The sequence below is a fragment of the Belonocnema kinseyi genome, chromosome 2 (assembly GCF_010883055.1).
Source record: "Belonocnema kinseyi isolate 2016_QV_RU_SX_M_011 chromosome 2, B_treatae_v1, whole genome shotgun sequence".
Lineage (NCBI taxonomy): Eukaryota > Metazoa > Arthropoda > Insecta > Hymenoptera > Cynipidae > Belonocnema > Belonocnema kinseyi.
Window position 1 is genome coordinate 80,334,858 of NC_046658.1, and position 18,341 is coordinate 80,353,198.

An 18,341-nucleotide genomic window follows, 5' to 3' on the forward strand; every position below is an offset into this window, starting at 1 on the left:
GTCATATGAAACTTGAAATGTTTGGTATTGGATATTGTTGACAGATGACAATACGCCAATTAGCACAAATGGTAAGTTCCGACAGTGCCTACAAGTGTGCTATTGTGAGAAATTTTTATCAAAATTGCAGTATTTGTTCTCTTAGGTGTTGAAAGGAAAACTATAAGATCATTTTTGAAAAATTCCAAAAGCTTAGAATATATTGAAAATTTAGCTTTTTTACATTTTAATTTAACACTTATAACTTTAATGACCACAATGCTGTACAGGTGTATTTTTAACAAATCATTTGTAATAATATACAGTTGTCAAGCAATATTTTTTTAAACAAAATACTTTAAAAACTTCTTGGATATTTTAAAAATGAATTTTTAAACTGAATTATTTAGAGGACAGTGTAAGCTATCTATACATTTTTTAATTGGGGGTTTTTCCAGAAATTTAGTTTAAACATTCGTTTTTGAAAAATTCAAGAAGGTATTGACATTTTTGAAAAATTCAAGAAGGTATTGACATTTTTTGTTTCTAGAAATATTTGTTTAGATCTGCATCACATTACGAATATTTAAAAAAATACACCTTAATAGTATTAAAATCACAAAAGTTATGAGAGTTCAAAGAAAAAAGACCAAATTTTTCAATTTTGAGTATCCTCTAATTTCTTGGAATTATTCAAAAATCATGTTAGGGTTTTTCTTTCAAGACCTACGAGAACAAATACTACAATTTCCATAAAAATTACTAACAATAGCTTAAGTTCTTCGCATGATTGGACATTAAATGGCACCTATATAATATATAAGTAATGATAATGATTAGAATTATAGCACAAAAGTATATGATAATAATTGTTCGTAAACGGCAATTGCTAACAAAATTTTACAATCACATATCTTTGTACAATAATAATTATTCCTTGTACATATATCGAAGCATACTAAAACGATGATTTCCATTAAGTATGTGCATGCAGCAATTCTTTTCTTTCTTTTGAATGCATTAAAGCGTATGAGGACATACGGTGCAACATTATCTTATTATGAATTTAATTTTTTTCAAATACGCACATGGAATTGCTCAAATAAACAAATGTTTCACACATTTCAGTAGCGAATTAACAGCCTAATAATTACAAAATTATATTATAATACCGAAATAAGTGTACATTATTAAATAAACAAAATACAAGATAATTCGTGTGCAAGGTTGATACTGTATTATAATATCAAAATTTTATATCAGGAGAGAAGGGCGCAGACCACCTCAAAACTTTGAGACGGTCCTGCTGAGCAAGCATCAGCTACGGGAAAATCTGGAGAAAACGTCTGCCTGCCGTTGGGAAATATGACGGACCTTTTTTTCTACACTTTTTTCTGCTCCCTGTGACACGCGCCTCGCCTCATTAAACTCTGAATTATTTTGAGCGACTTTAATAGCGAAAATATAATTTCTATTCAGTTTTGTGGACAAAATAGGAATCAGGGTACATTACCACACATTTTAAGCCATTAATTAGCGCGATAGCTCCATTCAATTCCTAAATAAAAACATTCAACAAAAATCCTTGCAAAACTGACATTTTTTAATATTTTGAAATTTTAAGGTCTCTACTGGATTTTAAACATGTTGTAGGTCACTGCGGAATTTTTTCAAATTTTTTGCAACATATTCTTAGCTCTGGGGTCATGTAAAAGTTAAAATGCCTCAACAATATGCCTCGCGACAGCATTTTTACTGGTATTTTGCTAAATAGCCCGGAACGAAATTTTTTTAAGCAAATTACAGAAACACCATTTTATACAGAAAACTTAACAGATTCGTGTGGTTCTTATTCGAACCTCCTCACATTTTTTTCTGCGGAGTTATTGCCTTCTAAAGTGGGGGGTCTTGACTTTTTGCGGCGATATAAGCCTAGCAAGGGCGTTGTTCATTTTCGGAGAGTTGTGGAACCGGTCCTCTAGAGAAAAAGGTTTTCTCTAAGTATTTAAAGCCGTTGCTCTTGGCGGTTCGGAACTCACCTTAAACTGTAGGTCCCCCTCCCACCACCAAGTAAGTGTGTGGGGGTTGTGTTAAAGAATACGGAAGAAGGTGCAAGAAAAATGTATGCCTTAGGGGACACATTAGAAGCTTCCATTCCAAATAAGGTATTTTATTTATTTATAAGGCATTTTAATTATTTTTAAGGTATTTTTAAGAAATTCGGACCAAAGAACCGGTTCCCACTTTCGATTACCCAAATATTCTGTAGTTCCTGGTATCTGAACAGTTTTTTTTCATTTGGAAAATTCCGTAATTTATGAAAGCTTATCAATTAATTTGCAGAAAATTCCAGTCAAGAGTTTCACCCTCGATGTTTCCATTCGAGTTCACCTGTGTGACGGAAAATATCGTAATCAAGAAGGAAGAAAAATTGGACTTTTCACGTCAAGTGTGATTGTGTGCAGTATGAGTCTTAGGCAAGCGCAAGCATGAGCCGATGGCGAGTCAAAAGAATAATTTTTTAGCAATTTTACTAATTGGAGCAATTATTTTAAATTTTTCTACTGACCAGTATGATTGCAAGTCCAGGAAATACAGTCTGAGCCGGAATTACACTGACAACCATTCGGACTCTCCAGATAATAACAGTCTTCAGGGATTGTTATCTCTCTTCCAATTGAACCACGTATATACGAGTACAAAGAAACGAAGAACACGATAATTTTAGGCCTCATTTAATCGAGATTTGGCAAAGAGTACCCTCTGGTGCTTCGGTTGCCGCTTATTACCGACTCTGCCTCCCATGATAGCATGCAAAAGCAAAGCTTTTAATATCATGGAAAAATTTTGTTCGTGAAAAACAAGCTTATCAGTATAAAGCTATGACTCTCAAATTAATTATGCCTCCTGGTATAAAGAGCTTAGATCGAAGGCACATTCAATGACTTAAATATCACAACAAATTTAATTATTTTTGTCATATCGAAATCATCATATCATAAAGTTATGTATCATACATTTTTTGTATAAACACAAAACCAAAACATAATAGAAAATTCGTCAAGAAATTGGTAAAAAGTTGAAACTTTAAGCCAGAGAGCCAATGCGGATGAATGGAGAATGGCTAGCGAGATAGTAACACAATCAAAAAGTAGATGAGTCGTCCGGGGTTTCGGTCCATTCAAATCCGCTAGGGAAGATGGTATATTCCAAGCGCTGATTCAAGAAGATTTAGATTTTCGGATGGCACCAATGTGTAACATTTTTAATGGGTGCATAGCTATGGAATACACCCCTGTGTCATGGAAGAAGGTCAAAGCGATATTTATACCAAAGCCGGGGAGAGACTCCTACTATGAGGTCAAATCATTCAGATCAATTAGTTTAACTTCTTTCATGTTAAAGACTTTGAAAAGTTAGTCGATTTTCATATGAAGAAGGAAATACTACCGGATAAACTCCTTCATAGTAATCAGTTTGACTCATAGAAAAGCAAATCATCTATTGACGCACTTCATGCATTTACCTCCCGCATTCAAAAACCAGAACTAACATGGGATGTAGCGTTAGCATCGTTTCTGGACATAGAGGGCTTCTGAGTAACGCCAGGTTTTTATACTGAGGGATATGTAGATAATCTTGTTATACTGGTAACAGGAAAATACGAGGAAACTTTAGTCCTGGCCTTGTAAACACTAGATTACATAATAAAAAGGATGAATTCTCCACAACAGCTAAGAATTGAGGGGTCACCTTGGAATCACCTGGAAACTACATCTTGATGCGGTGGTAAAAAAGGTAAAAGTAACTTATGCCTCCTTGATCATTACTGGATCAAGAGAACAACCCCAAGTGCAACATTAGAGTTTATCTTAACATGCCACCGCTGCACCTTCTAATTAGGCATTGGGCTACGGCGCAGGCCTTGATCTGCATGACTTAATTAAGAGCGTACTGTCGGGGAATGGAATTCTTTGCATTGATTCTGATAACATGCTGAAATACTCGCGTGGTATACAGACGGCTCTAAAGACGTCTCCCAGATAGCACAAGAGTTTGCAGCAAGCTTGCCTAAATCTTGCTATGCATGTTTCGGAAGCTTGCATTGCAAGGTTCAGGCAAGCTTCTCACAAATAAGAAAATGTCCGTCATGTGGCAACATTAAGAAGCAAGATTGAGGAAACGTTTCCTGTCAATCTTGAACTTGATCCATTGCGCATTAGTTTTGCATGACACCTAGGGTTGCGCAGTAGTTTTTTAATATTTTTCCAGAATGCCGCCCGACATGTCTACAAAAACTTATGATGTATGGTACTTCAAAAAAGAAATTTATAATAAAACTTGTCCACGAATCTTCCTCCAATTTTCCCTCAATATTGCAGGCAAGCTTGCAGGAAGATTCCCATGACAATGGTCCCTCAATCTTGCCTCGCAATATTGCCGCATCGCGGACATTGTCTTATTTACGGGAAGCTTGCCTAAACCTTGCAAAACAAGCTGCCGGACCTTGCATCGCAAGGTTTAGGCAAGCTTGCCGCAAACTCTTGTGCTATCTGGGCTTTAGCTCTGGAAAAGGAGTAGTTGGGATGAAACCTAGTGCGCGGATATCAATCGCACTGGAAAAACTCACTACTTTAATTCAGGCTGAAATCGTGAACATTAAGAACTGCGTAGAGAAGATTCGCAAATGTGGATTTGCTAATCACCACATTTACATATGCTTCGGTAGTCAAGCTGCTTTGAGAGCTCTACAATCGAAAAAGGTTACATTCAGACTTGTTTGGAGTTGCCTAAACAAGCTCACCGAAGTGTCCGGTAAAAATTGGGTCATCTTGATCTGGGTTCCTGGGCATTAGAACATTGAAGGTAACGTGAACGCAGATATGCTTGAAAAAGCGTCTGAACATGTTAGTGAAAATTGGCTTTTGGAAGAACACGCGAGGTATTGGAAGATAATGCTCTAAAAGTAATCTAAAAGCAATCTAAAAGCACTCTAAAAAGTGCACCAAAAAACCATGTTTAGGAAAGTCTAAAAAACTTCTGAACATAGAAAGAAATCAAGTTATTCACTTAACACGACAAAATACACGACAGTATAGTGGTTTATATGCTGATGGGTCATTGCTGCTTAAAGAAGCATCTGGTTAACAAGAAGATCGATGACGACCCTCTATGTCCAGAGTGCGACTTCCGTGACAAAACAGCACATCACATTCTCTACGACTGTGATGTGCTAGTAAGCCTCAGAGTGAATCATTTTAGAAATCATTTCTGTGAACCAGATGATTTTGTAGAAATCCCCTATAAAACAATAAATGTCTATATGGCGGAAACCGGCCTCATCAAAGAGGATTAGATTCAATAGTACAGTACAATAGGTTACATAAAATAACCTGAGCGTTATGGGACTTAGATGGCCCTGTCCATTTGCAATAATAATAAGTCAATATGCAGGCAGTACAGCGAGTGTGAGGGTGAATGGGCAATTGAGTAACTGGTTCGATATTGTGCAAGCTGTTAAACAAGGATGCGTTACGTAATCAGTGCTTTTTATGATATTCATGGACAAGTGTCCAAGAATGGCCTTCATAGACGATGGAGGTGTGTATCTTGGGACATTGAAAGTGCATGTGTTAGCACTTACAGATGATAAGGTTGTTCTTGCAGAGTCAATCGAAGGCTTGCAGAGAATGTTAAGCAGACTGAAACTAGGATTGTTAAGATTTAATTATTTTATCATGTCAGATGATCTATACTTGATTATATCAACTTTGGAATTTTGACTAACCTAATTTATGTATCAACCTTGCGCGGTCTACGTGGCAAATTATATAGTTTGTCTCTCCCTCTCTGTCGGGAAAGGAAAGCATTTCGTCAGCCACATGTTCGATCGATTGTAGCGAAAAAAAATTGCAATTAACGAACTGTAATTGTTGTGTCGGATATGCAACAATCTACTACGGAACTAAATGGAAACACTTTAATTATAAAAGGTATTATATTTAAATGTTTTAGCACTAATATGATGATACAAATACGTACTGCACTTAGGCTATATGTCTCTGAAAGTACCTAAGTGTAATAGAAAATGTTACACATGATTCTAGCCTATCAGTCTATTTTCTAAGTGATTTGTACTTATGTTGCAGGAGTCTTTTTTTATATCCTTGTTTGAGTTCTTTCAACAACTTTGTATTTTAAATACACAACTTATTCTACTAAACCGGTGGATTATTGATTGAAAATATCCGTGATATAAATACGTGAATAAAACAAACATTATGGTGTTCAAAGGAAAAGGTGAAAAAACAGTATGCATCATTCTCTTAGACGATGACAACATAGAACGAGTTTATACCTAACTGTATCTTGGTATTTTCATTAATATTACTAAAAGAAAAAAGGATGGAGAGATAGACAGGCGCATAAAAGAGGGTGGGAAGGTTATCGGAGGTACGAACCATTACCAGAAGTAAAAATATAACAAGTTAAACTAAAATGGCAATGTGTGATTCTGTACTCAGACTCACTGTGCTATACAGTAGTGAGACCTGAGTTATCAAGGGAAGGATAAGAGTAAAATTAACATGATTGGCATGAAATTACTATGCAATATGTGCGGTAAAAGGCTAATTAACAAAATCCGTAATGACTATAGTCTCCTCAAAAAATGTGGTGTACAAGAGACACTGTTTGATAAGTGTGAAAGAAATTCGTTGAGACGGTCTGGGCACGTTAAAAGAATGAAAGATGAAAGACTGACGAAACAAGTATATCGAGGTTAAGTAAATGGCAGCGCACATAAATGCAGACCGAGGTAAAAATGATTAGAATGCGTGAACCTTAATTCGAAAAGATAAAAAAATCCTAGAAATACATGAGCTTGCATGAGGAAATGCATGGACGTTAAGGAAACTGTATAGGTATAGGTATGCAAATACGAGATGAGAGCGACGATAACTTCTCTTGACGGGATGATCTTTCTCCAGAATTTTGTGATTAATTTTCTGTAAATAAAGACAGTAACCCAAGATTACCTTAAACAACGAAGGCATTCAATAATTCATGTGAACCTCGTGCCTAGAAGGGCCATCAACCGAATAAGATCTGAGGTTGCGAATGCATTCCGATATCAACTCCAGGGTACGCATGCCAAAACGATCAAGTAGACGGCACGGGGAGGACCCGTCAAAGGCGAAAAACATCGTCTCTTCTTAGGTCTTCATTCCGAGCTGACCCATAGAGTTGAAAGGAAAACATTTGACCGATTAATTAAGATCAAATAGGCGGCTCCACCTTATATTCGGGATCGAAATATGTAACATAGAAAAACAGGTGCAACAACAAATAGCAGCACTTGCAGCGCACCTCGAATATGCGGTGGGAAACGGGGTTCATATACCCGTGACACGAGACACTATGGGCGAGCGGAGGCCATATCCGTGGGATGTAGCAGGGCTACTGTCTCATGGTCGACAGTCGTTAGGCTTGCAGCCGCCAGGGCCTGCACCTGCTCCTGCTGAACTCATTGAAGAGGTCGATGAGGAAAGCCTGCGTCTCATGGTGGGCTTCACTGATGCCATCCTAGAGTTCGCAGATGAGAAACCATCAACGAGAAACGGTTGTCGGATTGAACGCCGAGACACGGCCTCTGTGCTTGCAACAGAATATGAGCTTGATGCAGGTGTAGACTCTTGCATATTGCGCTGCGATCGTGTGCGCCAGGATTTTGAGCATAAAACTGAAAAGCCAGGTTACTAACAGCTATGCCCCAAGAAACATGTCAGATTATCCATGCAAGTTTCCACTTCAAGGCGATATATAGCATTTTTTATTAAAATAAATTGATATTCACTGCTGTTTTTCATTAACATTGCTTGAATAACTTCGCGATATATAATCGCGTGTCAGATGGCGCTATTGTCAATAACAAGCACATTTCGTCACCGTACGAAATAATGCGATCAGTCCCATTGGCTTCAGTAGGCATCGGAGCATGATATGTATTCTTAGATCATGCATCGGAGCCTCACTCCTGCTCAACGTGAGCTCGCCATCGTGCTTATTTGCTTGTCTCCCGCTTCGAGTGAACTTATTTTAAATAATTTACGTCGATACTCTACTGAGAATTTCTATATAGGTCCTTATATAGTACCCTATCTAGATGTGCAGTATTATTCTGAGGCATTAGGTACCATCAGAGGTACCTTATAAGGTATGGTCCTCCACAGGATCCTATATAGGATTCTATGTCATTTCCTGTAGATGGCCCTTATAGGTGAAACATATATACTACCGTACATACTAAAAAGATACATAACACAGAAAAAACGAAAGATAAAGTTTGCATCGATTTCGGGCGAGATTCACCGCAACAAAAATTAACCTTGCCGAACGAACTTTACATGAATCGAAGATAATTTCCAATTTTTAACCGTGCCTGGATAATCTTTCGCCTTATAACCGCTCTATTTTTATTCGCGATGTAGCAAGAATTGCGATCCCAGCGCTATCTGTCATCGTTTAATTTTATTAAATTGGAGAGAACTGGGGATTCCCATCTGTCAGTTGCTTTTTGTCGCTTTTTGCTAAATGGTATTAAATAAGTTCTAATGCCTCAATAATAATCTAATTGATTTCGGAAGAGATATATCAGTAAGAACAAATTATTTTTTCGTATTTTCTGTTGCTGATTGTACATGTGTTACCGAAATTTGCTCACTTCATCGTGACGCTGTAGACGAGATCAGAATTATTTTTGTAACCTCAGTGAAACTTTCGCAACCGTTTGCAAGTTTTAGCTGCAAAAAATTCTAACTTTTCTTTTTTCTTAGTTGTTTTCAGTCTGGTGTCCCGATTTATAGCTCGAATTCACTCATACTTTGCCGTTTTCCCATTGCTGCTAAGGATGCCGTAGCAGACGACAGCTTTCATTCCATCGTAGGATAAACTTTCGCCAAGTAGCATGTAAACTTTATCAGCTGAAAATTTTACATGCAACAAAATTTAACTTAATTTTTTTTCCGTGAAGTCCAATCTGACTCGAACTGAGAAAATCGAGAAAGACTTCTTGCCCAAAGAACTTTAATATCGAATAAAATTTTGGATAATTAAGATACGTTATTTGGGTAAAAATAATGTGCTTTTTCATATATTGCAATAAAAAAATTTATTTTTTTAAACAATTTCTATTAGAAAGTGGACTTGCGATGTTTTACTAGTAGCGGAAAGTAAAAAATACAAGGCAAAAAGAACACAAAGTGACTTGCGGACGACGCCTTTGTTGAAGAGCTCGAGTGCAGCCTCAAAATACAACATCAAAGCATACATAAGGGACACTGTGTATTTAGTGTATTTTCCGAATTTACCCAAACGATCGCCGCTAGTGTATAGCCAAATTTAGCTGGGACTTATTTCCCGTGGATTTCCGATCAGAGTCCGAGCTAATTTACAAAGCTAAAAGATACGTAAGGGCAAGCAATTCTTTTCGTTTGTCAATTCGCGTCGCACTCGGTCACTTTTACAACATAAAAAAGACAAAGTTCTTTTTCATGTGAATGCTGATGACGTATTGCCTTCCTTGTACAACTTTTAGGACACGCAAAGTGTTTTGTGTATCTTTTTCTGTTGCATTTTTCAACTTTTTCGACTATTCTCATTTATAAACAATCTTCTTTTGCAATAAATATTAATAATTAATAGATTTTTATTAACACAGTTAGATGCAGCTTTCTCTTACGAATCCAACGATACCAAAAACTCATTTTTCATAAAAGTGTCACTTATGTATCTTTTTAGTTTGGACAGCAGTATAGGCGCCTATGTAGGATCCTATACAGGAACCTACACCATATAGGAATTTTCAGTATCGCTGTCTTATGTGAGAAAGCGAGAGAATTTCAGGAACTTTCCATGAAAAAAGAACGAACTTCCGCTATAATTATGACAACTTATTCGATATAGCTGACGATGATGCTCTTACACGAATGAAGGGGGGGATCCCGTGTTAGAGCCTGAAAATTAGAGTATTTTTGGGGATTAAAATAATAACGAATCTTTCCAACTTTTTTGTTTTATTAAGGTACCTTTGAAGCATAAAACAAATGTATTTCAACTTGATACAATCATCATATTTTGCTTTATAAGGGCGGATCTCCAACCTGTCCAAATTCGATAGGTCAATTTGCCCGATTTATACCTTCTCACTCATGAATCTAAAATAAACAAATCAAAAAGATTTTAAATGTTTAGATCCTCAATTAGTCGGTGAACCAGCAAAATTTAAAAAAATATTAATATTTCACAAAATGGTGGCCCTTTTAAAAAAATCCGATTTTTATACAAAAATTTTCTTGAATTTATTTTTTCAAAGTCGGGCAATTTTGAAAAATGTGAAACCGAGAAAAACGTATTTAAAGATTTACATAGTGACAATACCTTACAGATTTCAATCGTTATTTGGTCATTCCGAGAGCATACATTCAGCCCACTTCTTCTTCGGGGAGCTTACTTATTTTCAAAATCATATTTTTTGATATTGCCGACCGGCAGTGCGCTGTTTCGGGGATAAGGAGTGCAGGTACGGCTCGGGGGGTGTTCACTGCATGTTTTTAGGACGCCAAGCTATCGTTTAAGCTAAAAATATAAAAATCTACTTTTTGGACGCACTACGCGGGATTCCTCTCTTAAGGTCGAAAAAACTAGGCAATTTCTAACTACACAGAAAGAAAAGGGTCGTAATGTCGTAATATAAGAGGATGACGATTACTCAACAGAAAGTGTAAAAAAAAGTCGCGAAGAGCACGGCAATAGCAATGTACGCTGTGTCAAGAACTGCAGAGAATTTCAGGCACAAAACAGGCAATTTTAAATACTAGTTTTCGAAAATATAGTTCAATAAATAATATATTTCCAAGAAAACTTTATAATAAATTCTTTTTACATGATTTGAGTTTAAGTAAAAACACCATAGCAAAAGTTAGAAAAAAAGAGCTTATACACAAAGCTTATACTGTGACAGAGCTTGCTCAATTGTGGGATATTTTTGAACGTATTGCAGAATTCTCTTTTGGTCCGCTTTTCTTTGGAGATAACTCACATTGAAGCTCTTGGTGTTTAGATTTTAGATATAAAATGAAATGTTATGTTACATTTTTCTTTTATTTTGTACAAATGTTTAGAGAGTAAGAAAAATTTGAAACATTTGATTATTTAGATCCCTCTACTGATAATTTTTAGTCTGATCTTCTACGGGGATGGATCAAATTAAACTAAATAAAGATCTTGATATGTAGAATTAAAAAAAAATTGCGGTTACTTTTTTTATACGAATAGTTGAAAAAAAAGAAAAATTTAGGTATTTTGACCCCTATGCTGGAAGCTTTTCTTTAAGTCCGATTTTCTTCGGGGATGGTTCAAATTGAATCATGTAGAATTCACATAACAAAGAAAATTTGCTATGTTACATTTTTATTTTTTGGATACCAGTGGTTAATGAATAAGAAAAATGAAGAAAACTTGTCTGATTTTTTGTTAATATTTTTAACGTGTGAGAGAAAATGAATAATTCCCCGAAATGTTAATAAACATTTGTTAGTTCGAAGGAATGATTTATTTTTATTTGGAATACAATGTTTGTCGAATAAATAAAACTGTTGCAAATTGTATATTTTCCAAAATAATAACCGATAATCATTCAATGTTTTTCCGCTATGATCGCAAGAATAAATAAACTACGTATAACGCGTTTATCTAAGTAGAAATTAGTACATTTTTTCGTTTTGTTGAATTTTGTGCAACTTTAAAAACATGCTGGGATTCGTTACTGTCTAGAAATCGTCATGTAAATTTCCGATAATTTATAATACAGTTGATAATCTGAAAATTATATGCAGTTTTTTATATTCCATAATAATTTACAACAAATACTCTGATCAACTTTCGTCTTTATTTTTCTAATACCTATAAGTACTATGTACAAATCGTTTTTTTCTGGTGAAATATTTACATAATAAAATCTTGACGATAGTTCGATGAAGAGTGATACAAAAAGTCATGATAACGTGATCTAATGTGACTAAAAATGTGACGAATACAGCTGATGATTTTCGCGAGTCAGTTTAGTAAAAAATTTTCATTCGGTTGCACTCATTGTCAATATATACAGAATAGTGTTACCGACATCGAAACAGATTATGAATTCATCCAAACATAAGTGCGTCTAAAAATATTATGATTCCATATATTTTAACTTGCAAAATTAAATTATGATTATAACATTCATGATATACCATGGTACTTTTCACATCCTACATTTTCAATTAAATAATACCTGGAAAAATCAGGAACAATACGAGTAGTAAGAACTGAATTTATAGATTATAATTAGATGCAATTTTCAAAATTTTTTTTCAGTAATTAGAAATTGAAAAAATTTCATATTTATGGTTTCGGTGGACTCCATTGCCATAAATATATTTTTTTAATATTAAGTACTCAAAATTATTTCCAAACATTATTTCTTTGAAATTTACCTTTCTCTATTAAAGAACTGATACTAATATTATGTAAATATGTTTTTCATAGAAATGCAAAAATAAAGAACCAGGATCATTATTATTATCCTATAGTAGTGTTTGCTTAGCTACAATCATAATTGCTTTGCAGCTACAAAAAGAAATAACTACAAGAATTAAATTATTTATGAAAGCTAGCAAAATTTGTAACTTTAATCATTCAAAGTGAAAAATTATAGTTTGAAGTAAATTTACTTTCAATTATAAAAAAAATATTTCCGACTTCGTGATGTTTGAATAAGTTGACTAGCATTATATGATTTAAGTCTTTAAGCATATATGTTAAGCAATGAGTACATTGAATTCTTTGTTGAATCTCTTGATCAACTTCGACGGATTTGATAAATTCTTTGATTTGAATACATATAATACTAAAAAACAGTCTTAAAATATTTGTATATCAAAAATTCAGAAAATTATTTCCCACAAAGAATAATAAACATTGAAAATATAGTACGGACTTCAACCATAAATTACCAATATTAAATAGAAAACTTATTAGAAGAATAATTTTTAAACAATGTGACCTCTTTATATAATTAGAAGCGTAGAATATATAATATTCTAAGTTTCATACAAAGGAAGATTAGATATAACTAATTTCGAATAAATCACGTGCGTTTTATACAAATGATCAGCAGTAAAAATCAGTCACTGAACTGGAGACTGAGAAATTAAGAATATAATAATTAATACTATTCTATCTCTAGTTAATGATTATGATTGATTATACCAATATGGTCTACAAATTCATATCCGATTTACAGTCCTTATACTTGTAAATTTTAAAGAAAATGTAAATTTTTGGGAATATAATAACTGAATACTAGAAGACTAATTTATTAAAGATAATTTAAATAAACATTTAATTATCTAAAGCAGTTATAATTTGATATGCACTTTTATAATAAAAATTAGGACCATATTAGTAAAACAATAATCGCAATATAATATCTTGATCCACGATGAAAAGTAAAACGATTCTATCTTTAAGAACCCCCTTCAATTACTTCTTAACTTTAAAATCTGAACTTTTTACATGTGAGATCAGCGAGTTTCTCGCATTTGTATATTCATTTTGCTTTTCACCGTATTTTTTTCATTCACTCAGGAATATCTTTGTACTTTAATTACACAACTATATGTCCACATTCTTACTAAAAGATGCATAAAAAACGCGAATCTTTATGATTCACGAGTCAGTCTGTAGCACTGCATCTTGCTAATTATAAAATTCGGTATTAAATGAAGTGGAATTAAGGCTTCGCTCAGTGTTTTTAAATATAAGAACAAAATTTTATCTGGCATCACAGACTTACGAAACACGCCCGAGGACTCTCCTTTTTTAGGGATGCGATCCATTGGGCGAATAAGACACTTTTTTTTCGAAAATTCGAACTTGGGAGGTTCAGGACATCCTCGAAGGATCTTGACATGGAACAACCACCCAACCATCTTCTCCAGAAACTGCTGGCCCTATTGTCGGTATTGTTGGCGTTTTTGCTGCGCCACTTCGTTGCCCTTTCATAATCTCGAGTTGACGCTTTAAATTTAGATAAAGCTTTCGCAAGGATTCCTACAATCATAATATACGACTTTAAATTATAAACTACCTTTATTCTTGTTATCTTTTAAAACTGATAGTGGAAAAAAATCATAAATCATTTACGAAGTTACAAATTTGCACTTAATTTACTTAAAACTCTTTTTAGAGAAAAATGTCTTCAGGGTGGTCGCAAAACTTCATTTTCAACATTTCCTAATTTCTTCTTAAACTAAAAAAAAAGTGACAAAAAGTAACTAATGTACATCGATAATGCGGCTAATGTTCTTTTGAATTTAAAATTGCTCAAAAGAATTCGATTCACAAGCCACAAAAACAATTTAAGTTAAATTTAAAGGAATGCACACGAATTGGGAAAAATAAGAATAATCCAGAAAATTCCATTAATTTCAATAAAATTTGAGTGAATTAAAAGGAATTTGATTAATTAAATTTTTTTAAAATTATTTATTAGATTTAATTTTAGAAAACGTCAAGTGAATTCGAATCTGAAGCAAAAATTTTCTGTTAAAAAAAAATTCAAGACAGCGGATCCAATATGGCGAACAAAAATGCAAAAATGGTCATATTATGTTTCAAACTTTTTAATACAAAAAACAAAAAATAATAAGAAAAACAGCATGGTAAAAAATTCTAAAAAGATTTTTTTAAATACCCTTGGGTGTATTAAGTCCAGTATTATATATAAGTATTTCCATTCTGACTTTCAAAATAGATGAATGGAAAATCTCTTTCACCTACACAAAGCGATAATTTTAACAATTTGTTTCATTATCATGTTTTTTTTACAGTTTCGTGAATTCCAAACGAATTGCAACAAATATTTTTAAATCTCGTCCAATCATTAAAACTCTTAGACATCCATCCCTTCTTGTGAATAAATTATTTTAAATATGATAAGATCTCGTGAAACTCTGTGAAAGTTGATATTTCCTGACATTCTGGAAAATTTATTTAAAAAATAACATCTTTTTTATTGTAATAATTAAAAAATAGCAGTAAAATAATCTAAGTTGTTGGGATATGTAGAAAAGTTGTGGTTGTGGAGGATTTGAAAAATTTGAATATTTAGAAAATTAAAAGCTTTTCGGAGTCTTAAAAATTAAGAAACTTTTTCAATTTTTTCATATTTCAAAGTTTTTCTATGGGTTCTGTTCGAATGGAAAAAATAACACTACTGTTTCGAACATATTGTTATTATTTAAAATCGAAAGCTATAGACATAAGAAATTCGTTCATAATGTTGCAAAGTCATATTCCAAAAATTTAAAAAGAAACCACAAGGTTTATTGCGATAGGATACCACAACTTACGTGAAATTATGTGCCATGGTAAAGTAAAAAAGCTGTATTTATAGTTCTATAGTTATCAAACTCTTTGAAATCTTGAAACTTGACCCTAAAATATTTAAAATTATTTTAAATACCTTCAAATTACTGAATGAAATATTTCGAAATCCATTGGAACTTTAAAGGCTTTTAAACATTTCTTGTCATTTTTTTTTAATATCCTAAAATATTTCAAACTCTTTGAAAGGTTTTGAAACTTTACCAAAAAATATTTGAAATCCTGTAAAATAACTTCAAATTCCAGAATTCAATAAAAAATTCCTTGCAGTCCTTTAAATTCCCTAAAATATTTTTAGTCTTTTGAAATCCCTTGGAAGTTTTTGAAGTTCCTAAAAATTCTTCGGAATTCCTAAAAATACCCTAAAACCTTTCAAATCCTTTCAAATTATTAAAATGTATTAGAAATGTCTTGAAATCTTTTAAAATACCCTAAAATATTTTAAATCTTTTGAAATCTCTTGACATTTTTAAAGCTCATTAAAAATGATTGGATTTTGTTTAAATATCCTAAAATATTTCAAGCTTCAATACTTCAATAGTTGAAAATTTCTTACAATCTTTTAAAATACAATAAAATATTTAAAATAATTGGAAATCCGAATGAAATTTGTAAAGCTCTTGAAAATTGTTTGAAATTTTGTTAAATATCCTAAAATATTTCAAATTAATTGAAATCTTTTAAAAATTTACCCCAAAATATTTTAAAGCCTTTGAAATCTTTTCAAATTACTTAAGTCAATTCAAAATTTCTTGCAATCTTTTAAATTACCCTAAAATCTTTCAAATCCTTTGGAGTCCTTTTAAATTATTGAAATCCAATGAATTCCAGAAAATTCAGAAATGAATAAAGGGATTTTTTTCATTTAAAAGGCGACTATAGTGACTTTATCTATAAAAGGTGACTAAAAATGTTTTGAAAAAAAAATTACTTGTAATTTTTTTCCAAATCCTTGACTTTTCCTTGATTTCCCTAACCAGCGGTCACCCTGGTCTTCCATTTCGAAAAAAAGTATTAATAGATGATTGAAGATTAAAGTTGTGACACGTAATAGTTTTGCAACAAAGTTTTCTGATGAGAATACTAATTGCGCGTTCCGTTTTAAAAGTGTATTGTTTTGATACTGATTATTTTTAATTACGCAATCGAAACCTGGTTCTTGCGCTTCGCGCCAGGGTATCAAGTCGATGATTCATCAAAGAAAATGCGACACGAATTCCGGCAGACATTGCTATTCGATGTGTCGCCTTCAAAAGGTTCCACAGACGTTTACGTTAACGATGACGTTTTAGTAGGATTTTCCGGTTGAAGTACTAATAGAATTTTAAACAGATGTTTTGAAGTATTTCCAACTCCAGCGTCTCTTCTGTGTTTTTGACTCAAATGAAAATGGGCCAATGCAAACTTCTATTCCAATTATTATTTTTCAACCCCGTATTTTTGAATTTTCTATTTTGACTTGAAAAAGCGATAAATCAAAATTCAAAGAAAATTTCTAACAAATATGATTTTTTAAACAACAGGGTTGCTATTTATTCGCTGGAAAAATGACCGGGTTTTTCCCGCTTCAACAAAACGTTTCCCAGTCATTAAAATTAATAAGCTGAAACTGCTAAAACTACAGATTTTTTAATTTAAAGTAATTAAAACTACACTATAAATTATAACACCCAAAATTGAATTCTTCTGCATTTTCCACATTCCAAAAAAAGTTTCAAAAAATGTCATTCAAAAACTTTTAATTCAATCTAAAAACTTAAAAAATGTACCTCACAATGAAACAATGGTAAAGTAACAATTTCACAAACTTTAATTAAACAAACGACATGTCGCCACTTTAATCATTGTGGAAATAATTTTCGGTTTTTAAAGGTTTTGGTACCTGCAAACTTTATTTTCAATCAAGAAAGATAAATTTTTAAACAAAAAAGATTACTTTTCTACCATAACAGATGAATTTTCGATTCAAAGAGACCAGATTTCTACAAAAATAGTTGAATTTTCAACTAAAAAGAATGAATTTTTAACAAAATAGTTAGATTTTTAATTAAAAAGTATTAAGTTTCAACCAAGAATAGATGGATTATCTTATTGAATTCTATTAATATAGTCCGCATTTGAGCGAAAAAAGGGTAGTTTCTTGAAAACAGGGGAAAATTCAAATAAATATTTTTTCAGATATGTTGTAGCATGAAGGACATCTTACTATGTGTGGCGGTTAAAATTAAAAGTAACCATTAGTTTATAAAGCTTAATTTTTTTAATTGCAAATTGACCAAAATTGCCGGTCCACTTTATAATTTCCCGGTCATTTCCTTTCACTGGCAGCCCTAAATATAGTATTTTTTAAAAAATAAAATAGTGTTCAGTCTCACAAAATGAAAATGGCGAAAGAAATTTCTAGTAACCTTTTCGTTTTCCAGTTCTCGAAGTTCCTCTTGCTGCTTGAGACTTTCGATGCTGAGATTTTTCATTAAGGCATTTTTTTGTTGACTCAAAAGCGCTATCTCCGTTTGCACCTTGAAATACTCATGTGCCAGCTGCTTGTGTTCCTCAAAGATCTCTTGAGATTGTGGACACGTGTGATCCGGGGTAAGGGGTCTCTGTTCGCTCTCCAACAACCGATAGACATTGTCCAAGTCTTCGTTCGTCGTGCTGCTACCTGATAGAATTAAACATTCAGGTTTAATATTGAATAACAAAAAAAGAAAAGAGAAGGAAAGTGGCCTATAAAGACTTATTTTTTCCTACTTCCCTCCGTACTCATAATTCCCCTATTCCCGATTCCACGACCTACTATTATTCCCCTCAATTCTCCCTTCCACCACTTTCCCCACCTCTACTAATATCTCCTTCCCCTTTTTTACTTCAACCCC

At 33.2% G+C, this 18,341-nt stretch overlaps 2 protein-coding genes across 2 annotated transcripts in view; one reads left to right on the top strand and one right to left on the bottom strand.

The window, feature by feature from the left end:
* Positions 1-5,845: 5,845 nt before the first annotated feature.
* On the top strand, positions 5,846-8,290 carry LOC117167839. The gene is made up of 2 exons (XM_033353044.1): positions 5,846-5,972; positions 6,129-8,290. The coding sequence occupies exon 2, from the start codon at positions 7,399-7,401 to the stop codon at positions 7,738-7,740; it is 342 nt and encodes a 113-aa protein (XP_033208935.1). The 5' UTR covers positions 5,846-5,972; positions 6,129-7,398; the 3' UTR covers positions 7,741-8,290.
* A 3,616-nt stretch (positions 8,291-11,906) lies between these two features.
* The window catches only part of LOC117167306 (mitogen-activated protein kinase kinase kinase 7-like), a 39,152-nt gene continuing 32,717 nt past the window's right edge, over positions 11,907-18,341 (bottom strand). Inside the window, exons 8-9 of the mRNA XM_033352141.1 lie at positions 17,874-18,127; positions 11,907-14,130 (exon numbers count right to left, since the gene is read on the bottom strand). Coding sequence (XP_033208032.1) covers positions 13,963-14,130; positions 17,874-18,127 — 422 coding nt within the window. The 3' untranslated portion in view covers positions 11,907-13,962. The remainder of the gene's footprint in view (positions 14,131-17,873; positions 18,128-18,341) is intronic.

Coding starts and splice junctions, on each gene's coding strand:
- LOC117167839 (XM_033353044.1), top strand. CDS start 7,399: ATGGGCGAGCGGAGGCCATATCCGTGGGATGTAGCAGGGCTACTGTCT.